Source organism: Lynx canadensis, chromosome F1 (assembly GCF_007474595.2).
Source record: "Lynx canadensis isolate LIC74 chromosome F1, mLynCan4.pri.v2, whole genome shotgun sequence".
Lineage (NCBI taxonomy): Eukaryota > Metazoa > Chordata > Mammalia > Carnivora > Felidae > Lynx > Lynx canadensis.
In genome coordinates this window covers 10594538-10618184 of record NC_044319.2, presented here as the reverse complement: position 1 = coordinate 10618184, position 23647 = coordinate 10594538, and the positions used below count along the sequence as shown (strand labels likewise).

At 38.6% G+C, this 23647-nt stretch overlaps 1 protein-coding gene across 1 annotated transcript in view; it reads right to left on the bottom strand.

Moving 5' to 3' along the window:
• DCAF6 (DDB1 and CUL4 associated factor 6) overlaps positions 1 to 23647 on the bottom strand; it is a 134045-nt gene that overhangs the window by 65169 nt on the left and 45229 nt on the right. Inside the window, 6 exon segments of the mRNA XM_030303239.2 lie at positions 9871 to 10131; positions 12457 to 12576; positions 13863 to 13956; positions 19668 to 19882; positions 22736 to 22871; positions 23501 to 23614. Of these exon segments, the coding sequence (XP_030159099.1) occupies positions 9871 to 10131; positions 12457 to 12576; positions 13863 to 13956; positions 19668 to 19882; positions 22736 to 22871; positions 23501 to 23614 (940 nt within the window).

Here is a 23647-nt window from a genome sequence, read left to right as displayed (position 1 = left end):
AGAATTTACTGATAGTTTAGATGCAGAATGATCCCCAGATTCTGGGCCTACGTAACAAGAAAAAGAAGAGTTTGTCATTTAGTGTGACGGGGAAAAATGGAGCAGCAGGTAGTAGCAGAGGGAAGAGGAGAACTAACAGATAGCTCAGTGGAGAACTTGAGTAGGGACTGACTGTAACACTCTAGAATTCACTAATAAATTGGATGTCGCTGGTGATGTGACTTGAAGCTACTGCAAGTGCAAGCGAGAATAAAAGAAGTCTAAGAACTGAACTCTGGGACACTGCAGCGTTTAATAGAAAGGAGAAGCCGTGAGTAGGAAGGAGAAGCCAGTGAGGAGGTTGGAGGGAGCAGCTGTGTCAAATGCTGCTAATATGACAGAAAAGACACCTAGAATTAACCACTGGCTTTTGCACCTTGGAAGTCATTCATGATCTTGACAAGCTATTTCAGCAGAAATCACAGGGGCCAAAACGCGACTGGAACAGGTTCCAGAGAAAGAGGAGGTAACGGAGTAGAGACACAAGGCACACATATACTCTTTCCAGATGATTTGCTGCTAACAGGGAACAGAGAGATTGGACGATGGCTGGGGGGGTGGGGGGGGGGGGAATAAAGAGCCCAGGGAAGTTTGTTTAGTTTGGGAAATAACACATATGTCTGTGTGCTGATGAGCAATGTTTAACTGAGGGAAGGAAGAAAGAGGACGCATGAAGAGAAGGGGGCAAATGCAAGAATGCTGTCCCCGAGCAGCCCCAAGAGACGAGCTGCAGTGGTAAGCAGAGGAAGCGGCTCTAAGTAGGTCCAGAACGACTTCACCACAACCGAAGGCAAGGCAGAGACGCAAGGGCTGCTGACTTGATGGTGGCAGCACAAAGAATTCTGTGTCTCTTGTTGACGCTGGCAGCAAATTACACAAACCACCCGACGACTTCTAGCCTCGTTTACCTGGAGTATAAAGGTGCAAATTTGGTTGTTTCCTGAATCAATCGTGCCAGAGATATTAACATCTTGTTACCAAGTTCTCTACTTATAAAGAATTTTATTCAGTCAGCCGACTGGCAGTTAAGATTTAGCAAACAATTCAAGTATCATCACAGTCTCCCAATGCTAGGTTCTTCCTAGGAAATTTTCTAGCACTGAGCAGGACGGTATTCACTGACGAATAAATTGGGATGCTCAGTGGCACAGTGCCTTCTTTTTAGGTACAGCATATACCGTATTTATTGATGGCATAACAGCAATGCTTTAAGCAATATAAAGAACTACTGTGCACCCATAACGTTTGTTATTTTACAATTCGAAACAATTTACCATGAAGAGACTACGTATACGTCAAGCTTTGCTAAGAAAACAAAAACCACAAAAAAATTCACCTGACTTCATCATCATTTCAAACCCTCTCTCTGGAGCTGCCAAGTGTTTCATGGGGATAGGAGAGTCTCCATCTAGATCCACTATGCGATGTAACATATAAACAGCGGGCTCTAAGTGCAAGCCCTGATGCTCTATAACTCGGAAAATCAACATTTAGTTAGGATAACGTCCCGAACTATTTATTCAATGCTTCCGGTGCTTTTTAAAGAAGAATTTGCTTCTTTACTTTTAAGGCTGGTATTGTGGCTTCCCCCAAGCCCCCGGCTTAAGACAAAAAAATGAAGCTAGGTACAGAAGTTGCCACAGCTAACTAGGAATGGCAAATATTAAATTAAAAATTCCAAACAGACTAAGCAGACTAAACAACCAGACTAAACAACAGTCTTGCTAGCAGGTAAGATACATACACATTATGTCCTTTAAAAAACACATAAACATATAATTTATAATGCGAATAAATGCACTGAGAATTAGTTTTTGTTGACATGAACCAAAATGGAAAGTGAATATAATGAATACTTTGGGGTTGAATTTTAAAAGCAACAAAAAAACCCTCAACAATGTGTCAGGAATTGCTTATGGGAAATCCGTACCTCCATCTCCTGAAACGACCTGCCCACTGCCTGTTTTCCGCTGAAGGACTCTGGGCTAATCTCCCCAGTGACGTAGTTCCCACTGAAATGGAAGAACAGTAAACTACAGCTGACCCGACAAAGGTCCCCTCAGCTCTAACCTCATGTCCTGCCTCCAGTACGTAGGTTCTTTTGTCCTGGACACTGCATTACTTCTCCATCTAATTCGGTGGAACCTAATCTGCCTGCCGTGGCTCTGTCCTCCACCCCACCTTGCTTCTTGGCCAGGTGATCCTTGTGCATTTTTTCCCTAGAACTGTCACTCCTTTACTGACTTCCAAGTTCCTTTGGTCTCTTCTTTGGTCTCCCCAAAGTGACCATTAACCTAATATTTCCACTTGCTTCTAATCTATATACTGTCTCTACCTCGACTGAGTAGACTCTGGTCTCCTTTAAGGAAGCTGTAATCTGGATATTTGGGCTTTGAAAGATTTGCTTTGCTATGCTGTACAACAGAGCAACTGCTGTTCCCGGTAATTTTTCTACAGAGCTCAATTTAACTGTAAAGATTTGAACAGACCCAAATAAATGTGTAAATCTGGACAGTTATTGTAAAATAAGCAGGAATTCACACATAAGGCATATCAATATTAAGTAAACTAATCTCATTGTCCGAGTGGTCCATTTAATTAGAAGCACACGGATCCCTTTGGTGACTCACTTCTCAAGGTGAGACCCTCTATGTACTGACAACCCATTCAATCAAAGAAACGGCCTTCTCTATACATATTCTTTTATCTAAATTAAATAAAAACATTTGGGGGCACGTGGGTGGCTCAGTCTGCTAAGTGTCTGACTCTTGGTTTCGGCTCGCAGTTTGTGAGCTTGAGCCTCATGTCACGCTCTGCGCTGACAGTGTGGAGCCTGCTTGGGATTCTGTCTCTTCCTCTCTCTTTGCCTCTCCCCTGCTCACGTACACTCTCTCTCTTTCTCTCTCAAAAACGAAAATGAAAAATAAAACCATTCTCAGAAAAGAAACAAGTCATAAATCAATCCAAAATGAACAAAAATTACAAATTTTCTTCTTTTTTTAAAGTAATCTCTATGGCCCAACTGGGGCTTGGAACTCACAACCCAAGGATCCAGAGTTTGCATGCTCCACTGACTGAGCCAGCTAGGTGCCCCAAAATAATACAAATTTTAATAAGTGATGGAGTGCCTGGGTGGCCTGGTTAAGCATCCGACTTCGGCTCAGGTCATGATCTCGCAGTCCGTGAGTTCAAACCCCGCGCTGGGCTCTGTGCTGACAGCTCAGAGCCTGGAGCCTGCTTCAGATCTTTATCGCCCTTTCTCTCTCTCTGCCCCTTCCCCGTTCACACTCTGTCTCTCAAAAATAAGTAAATGTTAAAAAAAATTTTTTTTTTAATTTTAATAAGTGCTTATAAAGTAAACAGGGCTATATAAAAAACATTTTAGTAAAGAAAGATGAATCTAGCTACGGTAAGAATGAAAGACCTCCTTTAAGTGACACTTGAACTAAGACACAAGCAAAAAGAAGTTGGCTACAATAAGCAGGGATGGAGGGGGGAAGCTTCTCGGTAAGAGAACAATAGTACAAAGGCTCAGAATCAGAAACAAAGAGGCAGAAGAGAACCTGCCTGGCACATTCAAGGAAATAAAGGAAACCAATGCAGGTTAGAGCATAATGATCCCTGGGAATTAAGAAAGTGATATGAAATGAGGTTGAAGAGGGGGGCAAAACCCAGACCATGTCGGTTCTTACAGACCCACGGTATAAGAAAGTTTCAGTTTTCTTAAAGTTAGACTTCTAAGTGCAATTAGAAGGTCTTTGAGGGGTTTAAACAGCAAGTTACATAATCTGATTTAATACTATAAAATACTCATCCTGGCTGCTGCATGGAGAATAAATGATAAGGGGAGTGAGGGCAGATACAGGAGATCAATAGCAGACAAGAAATGATGGTGAGATGTAAGAAGTAGAAGTTATTTTAGACACAAACCAACAGGACTTGCCTGACGGGGACTGAGCGTGGGACATGTAGGAAAGCAAGGAATCAAGAATAACACAGACGCTGTTAAAATAAGCAAACGGGGGCAGGTGGTTTTAAATTTACTAAAATATAAAATGGCTAATATGGAAGAGATTGGCAGACAGGAAGGACAGGAGGTTAATTAAGTTTTAGTTTGGACGTGTTTACGCTTAAGATATCCAAGACAACTAAAAGAAGGGCAAATAAGCATTTGGACATAGGACTTTGTAACTCAAAGCAGAGATCAGATTGTCGGCATACATTTAGAAATCTTCAACTCAGAGAAGCTATTAAAAGTCACGTGAGGGGCACCTGGGTGGCTCGGTCAGTTAAGCGACCAACTCTTGATTTTGGCTCAGGTCACAATCCCAAGGTATGGGATCGAGCCTCGTGTTGGGCTCCATGCTGGGCATGGAGCCTGCTTAAGATTCTCTCTTTCAATCTCTCTCTCTCCCTCCCTCCCTCCCTCCCTCCACCCTCGGCCCCTCTGCAAGATTCTCTCTCAAGTTAAAAAATTAAAAATAATTTTTTAGAAGCTATGTGAATATGATGCAACAACCCCCCACGGATACAGGATAGAGCAAAGAGCACGGACTAGGATTTCTACTAAAATATCAGAAGTGTAATAGAACAAGAAATATCAACAATGATTACTGAAAACCAGCTACAGTTGATAATAAGAATAAATAAGCAAAGTGGTATCAGATGCCAAGAAAAGAAAGTGTTTTCAGAAAGGAGTGACAGACTATGTTAAATGCAAATGGACTTAAAAACCTGTAAGATACCACAGAGAGGGATAAAATTTGGCAAATTTGGCGAAACATAAGTCACTGGTGACTGACAAAAAGTTTTCAGTGGAAACGGAGTTGAAGGCAGACAGGAGTTGGTTGATAAACACATGGAAGATGTAAGAAAATGGAGACGGTATATGCGAGCAACTCTTTTGAAGACTCTAATTATACAAGAAGCAAAGACACAAGTCTGGAGGAGAACGTGGGATAATTAAGGGAAGATTTTTTTAAGACAGGAGATAATAACAGCTCACGTCTGAGGTGGAAAAGGACCAATGCAACAGAAAAGGCAATAATAATGACGCTGGAGAAGAAGCAAAGTCCCTGAGAATTTGGAAAGGGATGGGAATTGCACTGTCTAGCCTTTGACAGGGACAGACACACTTCTTCTCAAAATGTGTCTGCTTCTATCACAGATGCTAGAATGTCAGGAGATTCGAAAGTAGGAAAAAGTGCCCCCCATACCGCCCCACTGTGAATGAGAAGGTTATCAGCTTGGGGATAGGATGAGGGTAAAAGGGGAGTGCTAAAATTCTGGGAGACAAGAAGGTGTAAAATAAACACTCTGGCTAGTTGTTGAGCAGCAGTGTTGAAAGACTGTTCTGACACGGCACGGAGCACCCAGTGAAATGTGTGGTTGTGACCTTCTTCACTACGACGCAGTGACTCAATTGCGGACTAAGAGAAGGCAAATAATTAGGTTCACAGATGGCATTTTGCCAGGCAAGTTTTCATGTTCCCATCGTTCCTTTCCTTCCCCCCAGCAAACGTGACAGAGGAAATACAAGGGGCATAAAGCAAACATTCACACAAAGTGGATCCACAGCAAAGGAGGAAGCACACTTTCCATTCCATGTCTAGGCAAGGCCGTAGAGGCACGCCTTGAAGATACTGCGGGTTTGGTTCCAAGGCACCGCAATAAAGCAAATATCCAATAAGGCAAGTCAACTGAATTGTTTGGTTTGCTAGTGCATATAAAAGTTACCTTCACGCTATTCTGTAGTCCATTAAGTGCGCAACTGCATGATGTCTAAAAAACAATATACATACCTTAACTAAAAATCACTTTATTGCTCAAAAATAAAAATAAAAAAGTAGCCATCATCTGAACTTGCAGCGAGTCACAATCTTTTCGCCGGTGGAGAGTCTTGCCTGGATGCTGACGGCTGCCGACTGACCAGGCTGTTGAAGGGCGGGATAGCTGTGGCGTCGGCTCTCTTCTTTCACTAATGGTTTCTTCGTAGCAGCTATTTTACAGCATTTTACCCACAGTTGAACTTTGAAACTTCAAGTCTATCCCTCAAACCCTGCCACTGCTTTATCAACTAAGTTTATGTAATAGTCTAAGTACTTTGCTGTCATTTCCACAATCTTCACAGCATCTTCACCAGGAGTACATTCCATCTCTGGAAACCACTTTCTTTGTTCATCCATGAGAAGCAACTCCTCATCCCCTCAGGTTTGATGCTGAGATTGCAGCAATTCAGTCCCATCTTCGGGCTTCGCTTCTCATTCCAGTTCTCGTACTGTTTCCACCACACCTGCAGTCACTTCCTCCACTGAAATCTGCAACCCCTCCAAGTCACCCATGAGGGCTGGAATCAACTTCTGCCAAATTCCTATTCATGTTGATATTTTGACCTCTTCCCATGAATCATGATATTCTTTTTATTTATTTTTTAATTTTTTTAAATGTTTACTTATTTTTGAGAGAGTGCAAGTGGGGGAGGGGTGGAGAGAGAGGGGGACAGAGGATCTGAAGCAGGCTCTGCACCGACAGCGGTGAGCCCGATATGGGGCTTGAACTCATGAACCTCAAGATCATGACCCGAGAAGAAGTCAGGTGGTTAACAGACTGAGCCACCCAGGTGCCCCATGAATCATGATATTCTTAATGGCATCTTGAATGGGGAATCCTTCCCAGAATGTTTTCGATTTACTTTGCCCAGATCCATCGGAGGAATCACTATCTATGGCAGCTACCCTTACAAAAGGTGTTTCTTAAATAAGAAGACTTGAAAGTCAAAATGACTCCTTGATCCAAGGGCTGCAGAATGGACGCTGTGTTAGCAGCATAAAAACATAAATCTTGTCGTACATCTCCATCAGAGCTCTAGGGTAACCTGACACATTGTACATGAACAGGAATATTTTGAAAAGAATCTTTTTTTCTGAGCAGCAGGTCTCAACGGTGGGCTTAATATTCAGCAAACCATGCATCCAGGCTTGTTCCATTTCTAGAGCACAGGCAGAGTAGATTGAGAATAAATCTTAAGGGCCCTCGGATTTTCAGAATAGGAAATGCTAGCTTCAAAACTTTTCTCCTGCAGCTTCCTCACCTCTCTGGGCCTTCACAGAACTGAAGAGAGTGAGGGCCTTGCCCTGGATTAGGCTTTGGCTTAAGGGAATGTTGTGGCTATGCAGACCACTAAAACTTTCTCCGTATCAGCGATACGCCTGTTGTGCTTTCTTTATCATTTGTGTGTTCGCTGGAGTAGCACTGTTAACCTCCTTCAAGAACTTCTGTATATTCGCAACTTGGCTAACCGTTTGGCACAAGAAGCCTAGCTTTCTGCCTGCCTATCTAGGCTTCTAACGTGCCTTCCTCACTGAGCTTAACCATGTCTAGTTTTTTATTTAAAGTGAGAGGTATGCGACTTTTCCTTTCACTTGAACACTTAGAAGCCATTTTAGGGTTATTAACTGGCCTAATCTCAATACTGTTGTGTCTCAGGAAATAGGGAGGCCCAAGAAGAGAGAAAGAGAGAGCGGAACAGTTGTTTGGAAGAGCAGTCAGAACATTCGCACATTTACCGAGCAAGCTCCCTGCCGTGTGTGGGTGGCGTCTGTGGTGCCCCAAATCAATGACACTAGTCACATCAAAGATCGCTAATCACAGATCACCATAACAAATATGATAATAGTGACTAGGTCTGAAATACTGTGAGAATTACCAAAATGTGACACAGACACGAAGTGAGCAAACACTGTTGGGAAAATAGTGCCAACAGACTAGCTCCACGCAGGGTTGCCACAAACCTTCGATGTGTAAAAAACACAATATACGCAAAGCACAACAAACTAAAGGACAATAAAAGAAAGTATGTTTGTCATAAAAATCATGGCTCTGAGATGACACTCTGCCCTATTCCTAGTATCCATAAACCTATCTGAACCTAGAAGTGCAGAAGGGGCCGGGGGGGGGGGGGGGGAGAGGCCGAGGTGGGGGGAATGAAAGCAAAACAGAAAAAACTCATTAAGCCCTATTGTTAAAGTAAGGGATAATCAAAGCTTGCTATCAAAACAATTCCAGGCATAATCTTTAGATGTTACATCTAACATCAAATCATTTTCTTCAACAGCTATACTATCTTCACAACATGGAAATATTCCAATGTTCCATAGTGCAGTCAACCAAAATTCTTTTGAGACTCTACCAGTTAAAACTATTTCCTTACATCTTTAAAAAAAACTACAGGCAAAGGTGCCAATTAATGATCAAAACAATGATCACATGATCATCACAAATGTTTTTTCTATTTTGATGATTCAAATTGCTACTTAATACTTACATTAAATATTGAAAGGGATTTAGCAATCTGAAATGCAATATTAACTGTGTTAAATATCTGTAACAAAAAAAGAAAAATGAAACTCCAAACTAAGTACTTTACTCAGAAGTGTGTTTAAAAACCAGTGGAGTTAGAATTCAGTGGAACATGAATATAAGCCGGGGAATGTTCTTGCTCAGTTTTCCTGATAACTTATAACTGATCAGAATCTTTAAGAATATTTCCAAGAATGCTATTACTTTTTTTTTTTTTTTTTTTTTTTTTACCAACTTTACCTGCTCTGACAAACAAACTTTGGACTGATTCTGTCCCTACTTCGCAAACACTCCAAAATATTTTATTTTCCCATAAGCTGAAATGTTAACTATGTCAATTAGAGAGCAGAAAACCTGATTTTATAGCTCTGCTTTAGCTTATTATTACAAATTGTCCACAAGTGTTAATAGTTACATAACTGACTCTAGCTTCTATTTCCACAGAAACTGGAAATGAATGACCAAAATAAGACATACTGATAAAAAAAAAATGCCTGCTATAAAACACCCCATATTTGGTGATCTAGTATCAGATTTCAGAGTGGCAAGAATAAAGTGACAGCTTGTGGCAGTTAAGCTGTTAGAAAATTTTTATAGGTTTTAGCTTAGGCCTGCCAGCTGTATCACTAGTTGCTAATTTTTATTATGTGTCAAGTAAAATGCTTCTTCAGAAGAACCCAAAGAAAAACACGAATAAAATCTTAGTGGTCATTATAATTAAATGTACACAGTTAAAATGCCAAGTAAATTATATCTGCTAAAAATTACTGTTATAAATACTAGTACATTCCATAGTTGGGGGGAAAAAAAAGTTGAACATGAGGTGTTTTAATACTGAGAGGAAAAAAGTATTTTAGCAGAATTTAGGAATTGACATTTTCCCACTAACATCAAGTACCAAGAAGACAAGGACTTGTTAAAACAATTCTCTTTCATGTAAATATAGGACAAATAATTCTTTTGGTAAGTTGTATATGTTGTTGACAAGAGATGTTACCAAATGCACCACACAGAATGTATTAAAAGTATTTCCAGATTTAAAGAAAAATAATAAGAAATATAAATGCATTGGAACTAATAATAATTAGGGCTATATTTTCATGATCACTTTAAAACAGACTTATAACCAAATAAGTCTAGAAATACATTTTGGTCTATAACGGTATATAAAAGTAATCTTAAAGTCAACTGCATTAAACTATGTCAAAACACTATCTGCCGGTACCCATATTTTTTAAAGAACTGTCTTAGGTAAACTGAAGATTCCTGATAATTGTTAAATTCATTCAAGTTAGGCACACTTGAAGCTTGTGTTTATGTTACATGTTCACGTATTACATGTCATTTTGATCATTTATTCTGGCAAGAATGAGTTCATGTGATTTAGTATCTTTCACATCAGCCCATAAAGAAGTTTTCATTATCAGAAATCATCAGATGAACCGCAGCCTATTTAATGAGTAGCATCCTCACCAGACTGATGATGTGTATGGCGTCCAGATGCCTCAACGGCCTGCCTTTGTTCGTTGTCTGGAGAAGACAGCAAAGAAGTAGAATGAGGGCTTTCTGTAGAAGATGATGTCGAATGAGCCTGAGCTGACGCTGTAGAGGATGTCGAAGGCTGAAGAAGCTGTTCGGCTGAAGGATCTACTTCCATTGCAGTTTCACCCACTTCCAAATCAGAACTCGATGGGACCGCAGGAAGAGGAGAAACATCTGACTGGCTCGTTCCACCTTCAAAGAACACATGTTAATGCAAATTCAAATACTAACTGCTTTCCAAAACCAACTACTCTAAAGAGATACGTTAAAGAAATACGTGTGTACTGGGGCGCCTGGGTGGTTCGGTCGGTTGAGCGTCTGACTTCACCTCAGGTCATGATCTCACAGCTCGTGAGTTTGAGCCCCACGTCGGTCTCTGTGCTGACAGCTCAGAGTCTGCAGCCTGCTTCGGATTCTGTCTCCCTCTCTCTCTGCCCCTCTCCCCACACTCGCTCACTCTCTCTCTCTCAAAAATAAACATTAAAAAAAATTAAAAACAAACAAGAAATACATGTGTACTTGCACGTGCATGTACATACACACAGATTTGTATATTTTCAGGATATCAAATGCACCCAGTGGTGGTCTGATCCATTTAACCATATAAGCTGATCAAGAGGGGGGAACATCTATCTACAGAACATTTTTGTTAAAATAATCCACCTTTCAAGCTCAATATGGTACCTTCGTTTATACAAAGCTAAATAATAGCTTGTGAAATGCCTATAAATAACATCTAGTCTCTTTAATTTAAAGATGATGATTCTGACTTAATGACTGGATAATAGGAGAGTGGATTTTATTAATATCTTTCCATTCTACAACATAATGTATTTGAAATATTTAAGAAAAATATTATTGGGAAGAGTAAAGTTACAAATAGGTCAAAATAAGGTTAAGTTTCTGATTCCTACATCATTAGCAATGTGTTAACCATTAAACTAACATGACTCAGTCATGATTTAAAAAGACTTGAGTGTCTACTATGTGCTATGCTAGGCTTTGTGCTATCTGCAAAGGAATAATTAGGAATAATCAATAAACATTAACAATTTTCCCCAAGCCTAGATGTTATTAAAAGATGGAAAGGACTAATCAAGTTCATATCTTGCAAGATGCAACTGCCACAGAATATGAAACTTTTTCTTTTAATGACCGTGGTTTAAATAATTCTTATTTTATTTTATTAAAAAAAAAATTTTTTTTTCAACGTTTTTTATTTATTTTGGGGACAGAGAGAGACAGAGCATGAACGGGGGAGGGGCAGAGAGAGAGGGAGACACAGAATCGGAAGCAGGCTCCAGGCTCCCAGCCATCAGCCCAGAGCCTGATGCGGGGCTCGAACTCACGGACCGTGAGATGATGACCTGGCTGAAGTCGGACGCTTAACCGACTGCGCCACCCAGGCGCCCCAATAATTCTTATTTTAAATTTAAGCACAAATATAATAACTCTTAAGCAAATCCCCAGCCTAAGGAATTTTTTAAAAAGTTAATTGAGATGCAGGAGTTAACATGAATCATTTATGGATAAAAATCAATATAACTTTTTATTTTGGTGTTTTAACAACTTAGGAGTTAACATTCATACTCCTCATTTTTTGACAGAGAGAAGTAACTTGCCAAAGACCCCAACGCCAGAAAGTAGTGAACCAAGATATGAAAACGGGTCAGCTAGCACCAGAAACAGCACTTAGAAACCAATGCCTAGGTAACCAAAAGGAGAAACTATTCCATTATATAAACCTTCTTTATCTACAGAGTTTTATATATTTCCATTTTCAGAATGCATACAAAAGGGACTTCAAAGGGGACGATCAGACGTCCTTACCTTTTTTTTTTGAGAAAAGCAAAAACAAGGGCTAGGCCTACAACATGAAGGGACAAATTATACTCAGAACCCTTGGTCCTCTACTGCTTCACAGAATACAGTTAAGAAATGTGTGATGATTATAGATTATTACATATATTATATATAAAATGGTATAAAATGGATGATATAAATAATACAGACATCAAGGGCACCAAGTCAGTTAACGTCTGGCTCTTGATTTTGATTCAGGTCACGATCTTAAGGTTCATGAGCCCCGCGTCAGTTTCTGCACTGACAGCGTGGAGACTGCTTGGGATTCTCTCTCTCTGCCCCTCCTCCTCTCTCAAAAATAAACAAACTTAAAAAAAAGCAAACAAATATCGGGACACCTGGGTGGCTCAGTCAGTTTAGAGTCCGACTTCAGCTCAGGTCATGATCTCACGGTTCGTAGGTTTGAGCCCCGCATCGGGCTCTGTGCTGATAGCTGGGAGCCTGGATCCTGCTTCAGATTCTGTGTCTCCCTCGCTCTCTGCCCCTCCTCCACTCACACCCTGTCTTTCTCTCTCTCAAAAATAAACATTAAAAAAAAAAAAAAAAAAATATATATATATATATATATATATATATATATATATCAAATATATCAATATCAATAAAACAGCTTTTGCCAGCTTTTGGCTGACTTTAATTAACAAGAAAAATTACCTCTGGGTCGAGATCTTCCTCGTCCTCTATTGCTTTGTGCAACTTCACTTGCTTCTTCAAACCACCTTGATAACATGTCAGACATTCTCTGCATCAATGACACATTGGGACTCTGCTCACCTATTACAATACAGATCTAATCAGTGAATTCAGTAATAAGTCAGGATCTTTCATTAATGCAAAAATCTAGATTTTTAAGGCCTTTAAAATGAAAACAATTAAAAAAAAAAGAATCAAACTGCCTAAATAAATTACATGCATGTATATGAATCTCTTAGAGCTATCATTACATTTCATAGTAAATGTTTATATAAGTCACTCTCTGTATTCTGAGTTCCTCAAGAATAGAATTTATATTTCCTACATCTTTGTCTATTCTTAGGTACCGTCATATCTCCCATCCTGACCTCAACCCACATCTTTAGTTCGAAGAGTGCACAGCCAGGAAGTGCTCATGAATTGTAAACTGACTGATTATAAGAAAGGCTTGTCCTCTCACTTACATTTCCTTAAACTGAATTTATTTTCATCATACTGTAAGCATATTCCATATATTCAAAATTAACAAAAACCAAAAGCTGCTGTATTTGTCTCTTCCCTCTCCTTCTTTCCTCCTTCAAATATATGAGTTTTCTCTTAAGGAAATTACCAAATTAAGTATGACATCAAATTAAAACTGATAATTTTATTCTACAATCATATAATTTAAAATGCGCATCATTTGTTCTTGAATTTTCTGTGAAAACTTGATACTTTATTGCCTTTATGTAATGTAGCTTTATATTTAAGTATATATTATAAGATGGTACCAATGAAAATATATTGGGGAATAAACATGTTTTTGATCTTAACAGAATTCAGAAGTCATCAGAATAAGATTTTGGCTACAGACCAATCAGTAAAATACACACAGATTAATTCTATTTTAAAAGTGTGCCATCTTAAAGCTCCCAAGGTAATTTCTTATGCTTTGTCAAAGGCATTTGATAAAAAGGGGAAAAAAAGATTTTATCTGCTATTATAAAACTCTTGGGTTGGAAACTGAGAGTTTTTGTTTCTCTTTACACCTAATAAAAAGGCAAAAATCAAGAAGTTTGATAATACCTAATGTTTTATATGGCAATGACTACTCCTACTTCTAGAAGGAAGGTAAAATAGTGGATTAATTTTGGAGGGTAACTTGATAGCTATCAAAATACAAATGCACTTATCCAGTGACCCAGTTGCTCACTCCACTTTTAGGGATTTATCCTCAGATACACTTGCATGAGTACGTTAAGATATATGTACAAGGACATTCATTGCAGCATCACTTACACTAGCAAAAAAAAAAAAAAAAAAAAAAAGAAGTTAAAAGATTATTTTTTCAATACCATATTAGAAAAGCCTAACCAAAGTATAGTTACCATCCCGTTCTCGTTCACTCTCAGGCCTTGCTCGGGGTCCAGTATCTGACCAATCACCACGAAGTCTTAAACGCTTCACAGGAGGCTGTCGTAACTAAAAGACGAAGACGAAACTCATTTGCTCAACTCTTAAAGCACGCTTTAAGTCTAACGGATTCTTTCCATGTCCTTGCTTTCTTTACTGAGGATGCAAATGAGATGCTACGTCAAAATACGAAAGCTCTTAAGGACGAGATCTACTGATGGTACAGCTTACACTTATCATCTTCACCCTAAAGAGTCTGAAACACAACTTTGAAATCATGTGTAGGTGACTTCTACTCCCACCTGTATCACTTACCAGCTGACCACAGGGAAGTTATCTAATCACACTGAGCCTGAGTTTTCTATTACGATGATACATGTAGTGTAGGTCAAGTACCTACATATCTGACAAGAGGAATGATCACTATTTGATTATCATTGACAGTTTAGTCTCCGATTCCCCCCAGCATCTACTGCAACCCTTCATGACTCACCTCAGGGTCTCTACTCTACCTTGTTTCCCTCGTTCTTGGCTAATACCTCTTCCTCCAACTTCAGAGAAAATACAGTCAGTCCTGCAGAAGTGACATCAATTTCCTCAGCTGCATTCTACAAACTTATCTATAATCTGCAACTTCCTAATTTCTTCTAACCTTTCTCCGAAGATGTATCATTTATTTTGTTAAGGCTTAATCTCTCCCATCTGTGCTTTTACATTTTGTTCCTTCAAACTCCTCAAGCACCTTGCTTCAATAATTACTCCTTCCCATACCTGCATCCATTTCCTCATTTCTTCCTTACGATATGCTAAAGGTTTTTACCATTTTTAATACACAAAACACCTCAATTTTATGTGTTTAGTCAGCTATACTCTTTCCCCATGTTTTCTGAAGCTTTACTGTCAAGCTTCTTGAAAAAGGTCTATATTTATTCCTTTATGTACCACTCCTCCTTCACTTCACCGTTACCTTACGCTCCCATCTTTCCACTGAATTCATTCTCACCAATGTCATCAACGGGTGATTAATTGCTCAGTTCACTGATCAATGACAAAATGATCAACAATCAACTACCAATTCAAATGGCACATTGCCCAACTTATTTTGATGTCTATAGCACTTGACACTCTTGATTATTCTCTGTAACTTTTATATTTTTAACATTTGTGATTGAGATATAACACATATACCATAATACCCACCCTTTGAAAGTATGTAAGTCAGTGGTGCATATGCTCAGAGCTGTGTAACCGCTTGTATCACCACTAATTCCAGAACATTTTCATCACCTCAAAGAGAAATCCTATAGCTACGAGCAGCTACTCCCAATTTCTCCTTCGACTCAGTTCCTGGAGACCACCAATCTACTTTCTGGCTCTCTAGATATGCCCACTCTGGACATTTCATACAAATAGAAGCAGATGTGGCCCTTTCTGTCTGCCTTCTTTCACTTAGCATAATATTTTCGAAGTTCATCCATGTTGCCCCATGTATCAGTATTTCATTCCTTTTTACGGATCAGTAATAGTCCATGATTTGGATATACCACGTTTTGTTTATTCATTCATCAGTCGATGCACATTGAGTTGTTTCCACTTTTTTGGCTACCGTGAATAATATTGCTGTGAACATATGTGCAAGTTTTTGGGGGGACATATGTCTTCAATTCTCTTCAGTATATATCTGGGAGTGGAATTGCTGAGTCACATGATAATTCTATGTTTAACTTTTGAGGAACTGCCCAACTGTTTTCCAAAGCAGCTGCACCATTTTACATTCCTATCAGCAATGTGTGAAAGCTCCAATTTCTTCCTGTCTTCATCAACACCGTTACTGACTTTTTTATTTTAGCCAAACTGGTGAGTACGAAGTGGTACCTCACTGTGGTTTTGATATATTTTGGATACTAGATTCTAAATCATTAGTAAAATATAGGATATATACAGATTCTAAATCATAAATCAAATATATGTTATACAAACATTTTCTCCCATTTTGTGGGTCATTCCCTTTATTTTTATTTTTTTAACAAAACATTCACCGATATTTTCCCTGACAATTAAGCAGATTTGGATAGAAACATAGTGACAACTTAGCTGTAAATTTTCTGTTTTCTCCTGGAAACCATTCTGAGCAATAAGGAGGTTGGGGGAAAAAATATCTCAACACCCTCAGCAAAGAAGACAGAAAAATAAAAACCCTCACAAATTCCATAAGTAGGTAAATATGGCAAAGAGCAACAGAGGATAGAAAATCTACACAGGAAGCCACAAGTACGACACAGAATAACCAGAAGATTAGAGAAAGCCTAGTGTGGTAGCTGTCCAAAATCTTAGACTAAAATCATTTCCAGAAACAGAGGGCCTCACTCTATGTGAACTATATTTAGAATAGAATGGAGCCCTGCTCCATGGTTAGGGGAAGAAACTTTATATTATACAAGCAAAGAACTGGTTGTTATAACCTCAGCAACTATTTCTGGAACAAGACATTCAAGTTAAAAACAGTCCCAAGTTTGACTTTTTGAGATATGCAAAATAATCTCGTCAAGAATACCGAAAATGGTACAAGCATTAATTCGGTTATTCAAAGAAGATTTTCCTGAGCATGTTTTATGTGTCAGGCACTACTCTAGATAGTGGGGAAAGATCAATGGATAAACTATACAAAAATCCCAACGTCACAGAACTTATAGGCTACTGGAGTAGAAAAACAATACATGATTACAAAAAAAAAAGTAAAATATACAAAGAAAGTGCTGAGTGTTATGGGGAAAAAATTAAGTAGACAAAGGAGATAGGCAGTACCAGAAAGTTAAAGGCTGTGATTATCTGGGAAGACCATTTCATGCCTGGAAAACACAAAAGCCATAAGGTAAAGCACATCTGGGCTGCCTGAGTAAGTAAGTAGACGTGGTCAGAGAAGAGTACAATAGAAGTACTGAGAGAACAGCAGCAATAACAAGAACTACATGAGACAAGGTCTTGAAGCCACTGTAGAAACCTTAGTTTTGCTTTAAATGATATGGGCAGCCACCTGTAGTACTGACCCGAAGAGCAGCATAATTTGACTCGGTTTTAAAGGATCACTTTGGCTGCTACGTAGCTAAAGGACTATGGGGGCAGAGGAGTCAAAGCAGGGGGACTGGTTAAAAGCTACCATAATAATCTAGGAGAGATGGTTGATGCCTTGGATCAGGGCAGTAGCGGGAGTCAGAATGCGAAGCTGTACTACAGATCTGGGGTATGTATTTTAGGGACAAATCATGGGGACCAGGAGAACATTAGAGACTGGGTTCAACAAAGTAGTCCAATAATGGGGTGGGGCAAATAGGAAAATGTCAAAAAGATATTAGAGGAAAAGGAAAAGACAGAAAAGACAATAAAAAGAAAAAAGGAACACAAAAAATAAGAAAAATGAGAAGTAAAAAAATTGAACTAGACAATGAAAAAAATAAAAGAGAAATTATTAGAGGATATAAAGAAATAAAAAGAAGCCCCCACAAATTAAGAAAATTTAAAAATACCACTGAAACACAAGAAAAAATCATTATGTGAAACTTTTATTCATATTTTAAAACCCTACTCAATCATTTCTTACATTTCCAATCAAAATACATTATTCCTTCCTTTGGTCTACTCACATAGAACATAATTTCTTCTTTTTTTTTAAGTTTATTTATTTTGAGAGCAAGCGCACATGCGTACATGGGCAGGGGAGAGGCAGAGAGAGAGAGGAAGAAAGAGAATCCCAAGCAGGCTCTGTGCTGATGTGGGGCTCGATCCCACGACCCTGGATTCACGACCTGAGTGAAAATCAAGAGCCGGACACTTAACTGACTGAGCCACCCAGGCGCCCCAGAACATAACTCTTATTTAGAATTCTATTAAGTTTTATATATTCATTTATTTATATCTCTATTCCCACTAAACTGTAAATTCCTGAGGGAGAGGCTATGTCTTTGTCACAGTCATCCCAGATTTTCTAAAGTTTAGTATAGGACCTAGTGCACAGTAGGCACGTGTCAAGGATTTAGGATAAAACACTGAAGAACAGATGTTGAGCTTAAGAAGGAGACAGACTACCAACTTCTATGTACACCTGTCAATTATTTGGTTTATTATACAAGCATGATTTAGTTTTGTAATTTTAATCCATTTTCAGAATTATTTTTCTTAATTCAACAAAGAACACTGAGAAAACCACATTCACTGTTCGCGACTCAGCCTCATTCACCCCGATTATGTAAACATATTGTGTTTACATATGTAAACACATAAGTATTCTATGGTACAAAAGCTGGCTGGCCCACTTCAAATGTTTCTGCATTCCAACTTTCATTATGTAACAGTCAGGAAGTTGGAATGTAACTTCATTCACTAAAACACGCATCTCAAGAGAAAATTACCCAGCAGCAACAAAATAACAGAGCAGATCTCATGTTTTCAATCAGGCCAATAAAGTCAAAAACAGCTTTCATTAGCCATCATACCCCTTTCTCTGTCAATTTCCTAATTCATTTGAATACACCGACACTTTCAAAAGCCCAAAATAGATTTATAAAGTTATCCTGATTTTTTCCTAATTTTATAGCCCTCTAAACACGCAACCATAAGTACTGGATTTAGTTTTGCATCTCACAGGAATTACAAAATTGTTGTTCCTTAATACCTTTAAAATACGTTCACTGATAGGAGTTGGTCCAATACCAAAAAGTCACTGATAATTAATAAAGCAACAGTTAATTTCAAAAACATTTACAAGCCAAGTGATTAAACATAGGACATTAAAAAAAAAAAAGCCAAAGTGAAAAATATGTTGGGAAAAGAAGTTTAATAGGTTAAAACAAACATTTTTCTATTGCTGTATATTGTCAAAGATACATTTTTTCTGGTTTTTGCCTTTTATAAATAAGACGGTTTGCTATTTTATTTTTTTAAAGATTTTATTTTTAAAAATTCTCTACATCCAATGTGGAACTTGAACCCACAACCCTAAGATCAAGAGTCACATGCTCTAAATGACTGAGCCAGCCAGGCACCCTAATGGTTCACTATTGTAGAGTCATTTTAGTGGCAGCAATTCTGTCACTTAGTTTTCAATATAGAATATTGTACGTACATAGATAAATATGTAACAGATATAAAATGTGATATATAAACTCCAATAAGACTAAATGTTTTCGTTCACCAATAGGAGTTAACCAAATACCATTTTCCATTCATATGTGGTCAGCAATCCCCTCCTCCCCCGATTGTGTGTGTGCGTGTATTTTAGCTTGCCTTTTTCTCATTCGCTCAGATGTGTTCTGTAAAATAAACCCACGGATGTATGCCACTCGTTCACAATTGTGAAAGAGAGGCACCATCAGGAGAGAAGGGGATTGCTGTCCACATGTGAATAGAAAATGGTAACAGATGCAACTCCCATTGGTGTATGAACAGAAACATTTAGTCTCTTGGGAATTTACACCTCCCATTTTTTATTATTTTAATCGCTTTTCCCGCAACTGTTAGAACTGTTGATATTTCTTGCTTGCTCCTGTGCCTCCACAAAGTTAAAGAAACATTTTGCTATTAAAAATTTTCTCTTTAAAAATGTTTCACAATACTTTTTTCTAGTCAGCCCCTGTTCTTCCAGGTATATTCCAAGTCCTCTTTCAAAACTTCGACTACAAATGTCTTGCGAATCAATTCTGTTTTTTGAAGGCCTACAGGCCCCAGGAGTCACTGAGTCAGTGTCTTCTGAACTGAATGAAGAACACGGTTTTGAGTAAGCTTACCTCTTCTCTTCTTTCTTCTGCAGAAGGAGTTTTAAGTTCTCGTGCTGTATCATCTTTCGGGTCAAAAAGATATATATAATCTGAAGAGTAACTAACAAGAATCTCTTGGCCATCTTCGCTGTAACACAGAGATGTCACCCTGCAGGACTTATTATTAAGATGGGAAGGGATAAAACGGGCAACCATTCCAGTAGTTCCTCGACCTGCATAATTCCCTAAATAAGAAAATAGGAAGTTGTATAATTTTTTTAAGAAAAACATTTTAAAAACTCTTAATCTGAATTATGAGATATGTGATTTAATGTAACAATATAAAATCCAAACTATCCTGTTCTATTTCTAGAAGAGGCTCTTTTCTCAATAGTCTGATTTTATAACAAAATAATAAAGAATACAGCATAAAGTCTACATATCTTTTAAAAAATTTCCTGAGTTGCTGGAATTCCAGATTACATAAAGCATTTAATTAGAAATATGAGTTATTTAATCAGTTAAAATGATTTATGATTTAGGGGCACCTGGGTATCTCAGTCGGTTAAGAGTCCGACTTGATTTCAGCTCAGGTAACGATCTCACAGTTCTGGAGTCTGAGCCCTGAGTTGGTCTCTGTGCTGACTGACGGCATACAGCCTGCCTGGGATTCTCTCTCTCCCCCTCCCCCACTCGCACTTTCATTCTTTCTCAAAAGTAAACATTTAAAAAAGATAGCAAATAAAATTTTTTTAAATTTACATTCACTTTTCTTCTTTTCCTTTCCTTCCCTCCTTCCCCTTCCTTTCCTCTCTTCCCTCCCTTTTCTTCCTTCCCTTGCTTCTCTTCCCTTCCCTCCCTTTGCTTCCCCTTCCTGTCCCTCCCTCTCCTTCCTTCCCTCTCTTTTCTTCCTTCCCTCTCTTCCCTTTCCTTCCTTCCTTTCTCCTCTCTTTCCCATCCCTTCCCTCTGCTTCGCTTCACTTCCCTTCCGTCCCTTCCTTCCTTCTTTCTTTCCCTTCCCTTCCTCCTCCCCTCTCTTCTCCTCTCTCCTCCCCTCTCCTTTTTTCTTTTCTTCTCTTTCTTTTCTTTCTTTCAGTAATCTCTACATCCAACATGGGGCTCAAACTCATGATCCTGAGATCTCTTCCAACTGAGCCAGCCAGGCTCCCCTATGTTTTTAAAAGATTTTTGGGGGCGCCTGGGTGGCGCAGCCGGTTAAGCGTCCGACTTCAGCCAGGTCACGATCTCGCGGTCTGTGAGTTCGAGCCCCGCATCAGGCTCTGGGCTGATGGCTCAGAGCCTGGAGCCTGTTTCCGATTCTGTGTCTCCCTCTCTCTCTGCCCCTCCCCCGTTCATGCTCTGTCTCTCTCTGTCCAAAAAATAAATAAACGTTGAAAAAAAAATTAAAAAAAAAAAAAGTTTAAAAAAAAAAAAAAAAGATTTTTGATTGTCCTGAAATTTTCCTCTTATAACATAACGAAGGGGGGTAGTATTCCAACTTTAATTAATTTTGGTAGTCATCAACATAATACAGTATAATAGAGAAAGGGTCAACTGGCATTTTGTGCACTGGAGGTCTGGGAATGCTAAATTCTGAGAGTCCCATAAAACTGTACGAACACTGCACAAGGAGGCCTTGTTCTGCCGAAAATGTCAACCGTGTCCCATCTGTTGAGAAATAGTAAGTTAGCCTACAATTTCATATTATATTACTACTGTTCCCCCTAAAAGTGCATATCCAGATACATAAGACACCTCAATCACGGTTCCAAAACCAAACCAAACCCCACCTCATCCTCCCATTTCCATAATCTATGTTCATTTTTACTGGACATAAATTGACCCTGAGCTTGACATTGTTAGTTTCTGGCCAAGTCCATTTTTATTTTGGGCAATACAAAATACGCGAATATATGTAAGTGTGTACATATGTTTGTATATTTGGTGGGTATGTGGGTATAAAATCCTGGCCTTCCCTTACTGAAAAATGCTGAAGAACGTGGCTTTCAGTTGGGTATTTCAGAAGTGGTTTGATCCCACAGTGGATGAGGAGAGAATGAGGAGTTTTAGATGGATTCAACAGCATAGCTAACAGTACTTTAGGCATAAACATATGCTATACAGTAACACAAAGCCAAGTCACTGTTCTTTCTAACTCTTCTGTCTCCTGCAAAGAGAAATTAGGAAAGCCAAGTGCCAGGGCACCTGGGTGGTTCAGTCAGTTGAGCATCCAACTCTATTTCGGCTCAGGTCATGATATCGGGGTCGTGGGATTGAGCCCTGCGTTGGGCTCCATGCTGAGCATGGAGCCTGCTTGGGATTCTCTCTCTTTCTCTTCTCTCTCTATCCCTCTGCCTCTCTCCCCTGTTTGCTCTTTCTCACTCTCTCTAAATTGAAATTTAAAAAAATTTTTTTAAAATAAGGAAGGCGAAGTGTTGTGGGCTGATAGTGTCCCCCACAAAATTCACGTCCACCCAGAACCTCAGAATGGTTCTGGAATATTTGGGATATTTGGAAATAGGGTCTTTGCAGATATAATTAGTAAGATGAGGTCATAACTAGATTAGAGTGGACCCTAGATCCAATATGTCCTCATACAAGGAGGAAAATGTGGATTCAGACACACATACGGGAGAATGGCATGTCAACACAGAAGCAGAGATTGAAATGAAACACTTAAAAGCCAAGATGAATAGCAATCACCAGAAGCCAGAAGTATGCAATAGATCCTCCCTGAGAGCCACCAGCAGAAAACCCTGTGAAACCTTGATTTTAGACATGTAGCCTCCAGAAATGTGAGAATCAATTTCTGTTCTCTTAAGCCACCCAACATGTGGCAATTCATTATGACAGTCATAGGAAACTAACATGTCAACTGTTACAACTTTTTAAGGTGACAAACTACAAAAGCATCACACTGATAGGGTCATAAAACCTTGGTAAAATGCTGTTTTTCTATGAATCCGTATTATTTAATTACATTGTGTTTACTGAATTTTATGACAAACTAATGACATTTTAAAACTGCAAATATGTCCTATAGATTTATTCTTTGAACTGACAGAATCTTATATTTTCTCTAACATACAGCTGTTTACCTGTGGCTCTTGTGCCCAGCATTCGCCGATCATATATTCGTACTGAGCTATCTGAACAGCCGACAGCAAGATAATAAGGTATCGGTGGACAAATAGCTACCGAGGTGGCGGCACGTCGGCAGTTAATTAAAATATCCTATGAAAGAGAAAACACCAGCGTCACAGAGCTCTGCCACAGAGAGGATACTCTAAAGATTTAAAACACTTGAACATTAAAAATACTATCCTTTGAATTAGAAGAAAATAACCTTTCTTAAAAATCCTAAGCTAGGATGATAATGAGAAGGAAAACAACAACATGGTTTCCTTTTCATTTATTTTTCAGATATCTGTTAGTGTTTCTAACAAATTCAGCTGACGTGAGATCAAAATAGATATACGTGGTCAATATTCCTCCTCAGCAGTTTATCACTATAAGGAAAATTCCTTTTTTTTCTTTTTTTACAGCTTGCTACACAATTCCAAAATTGACTTCTAACACAACATTGTAAATTTTCCTTATAAACCAATCAAAAGAAAAATCATATGGAAAGATAAATTGGAGGTTAAAAAAGCAAATAATATTTGAGTAATGAAAATTACATTCTGAAAAGGAAAAAAAAAATTACTCCAAAATACAAGACTAAAACTGAGTAATTATGTTAGGTCAGCAAGATTTAATGAAATTAAATCCATCCACAATCTTCGAACCTAGAGATAACTTATTGTCCGATTTTAATTATAATGTTAATTTTTTTGTCACTTGTACAAAAATTTGATTCTTACATCTTTGCAATCTTCTTTCGTGCAGCTAGTTTTGATGCGTGTGTCAAACCACCTAACAGTTCCGTCTTCACCACAAGAGAGAAAAGTATACGGGTCATTGGGTACAGTCATAATCTGAAGGTGAAAACAAAAGTACAGGTAATGTTA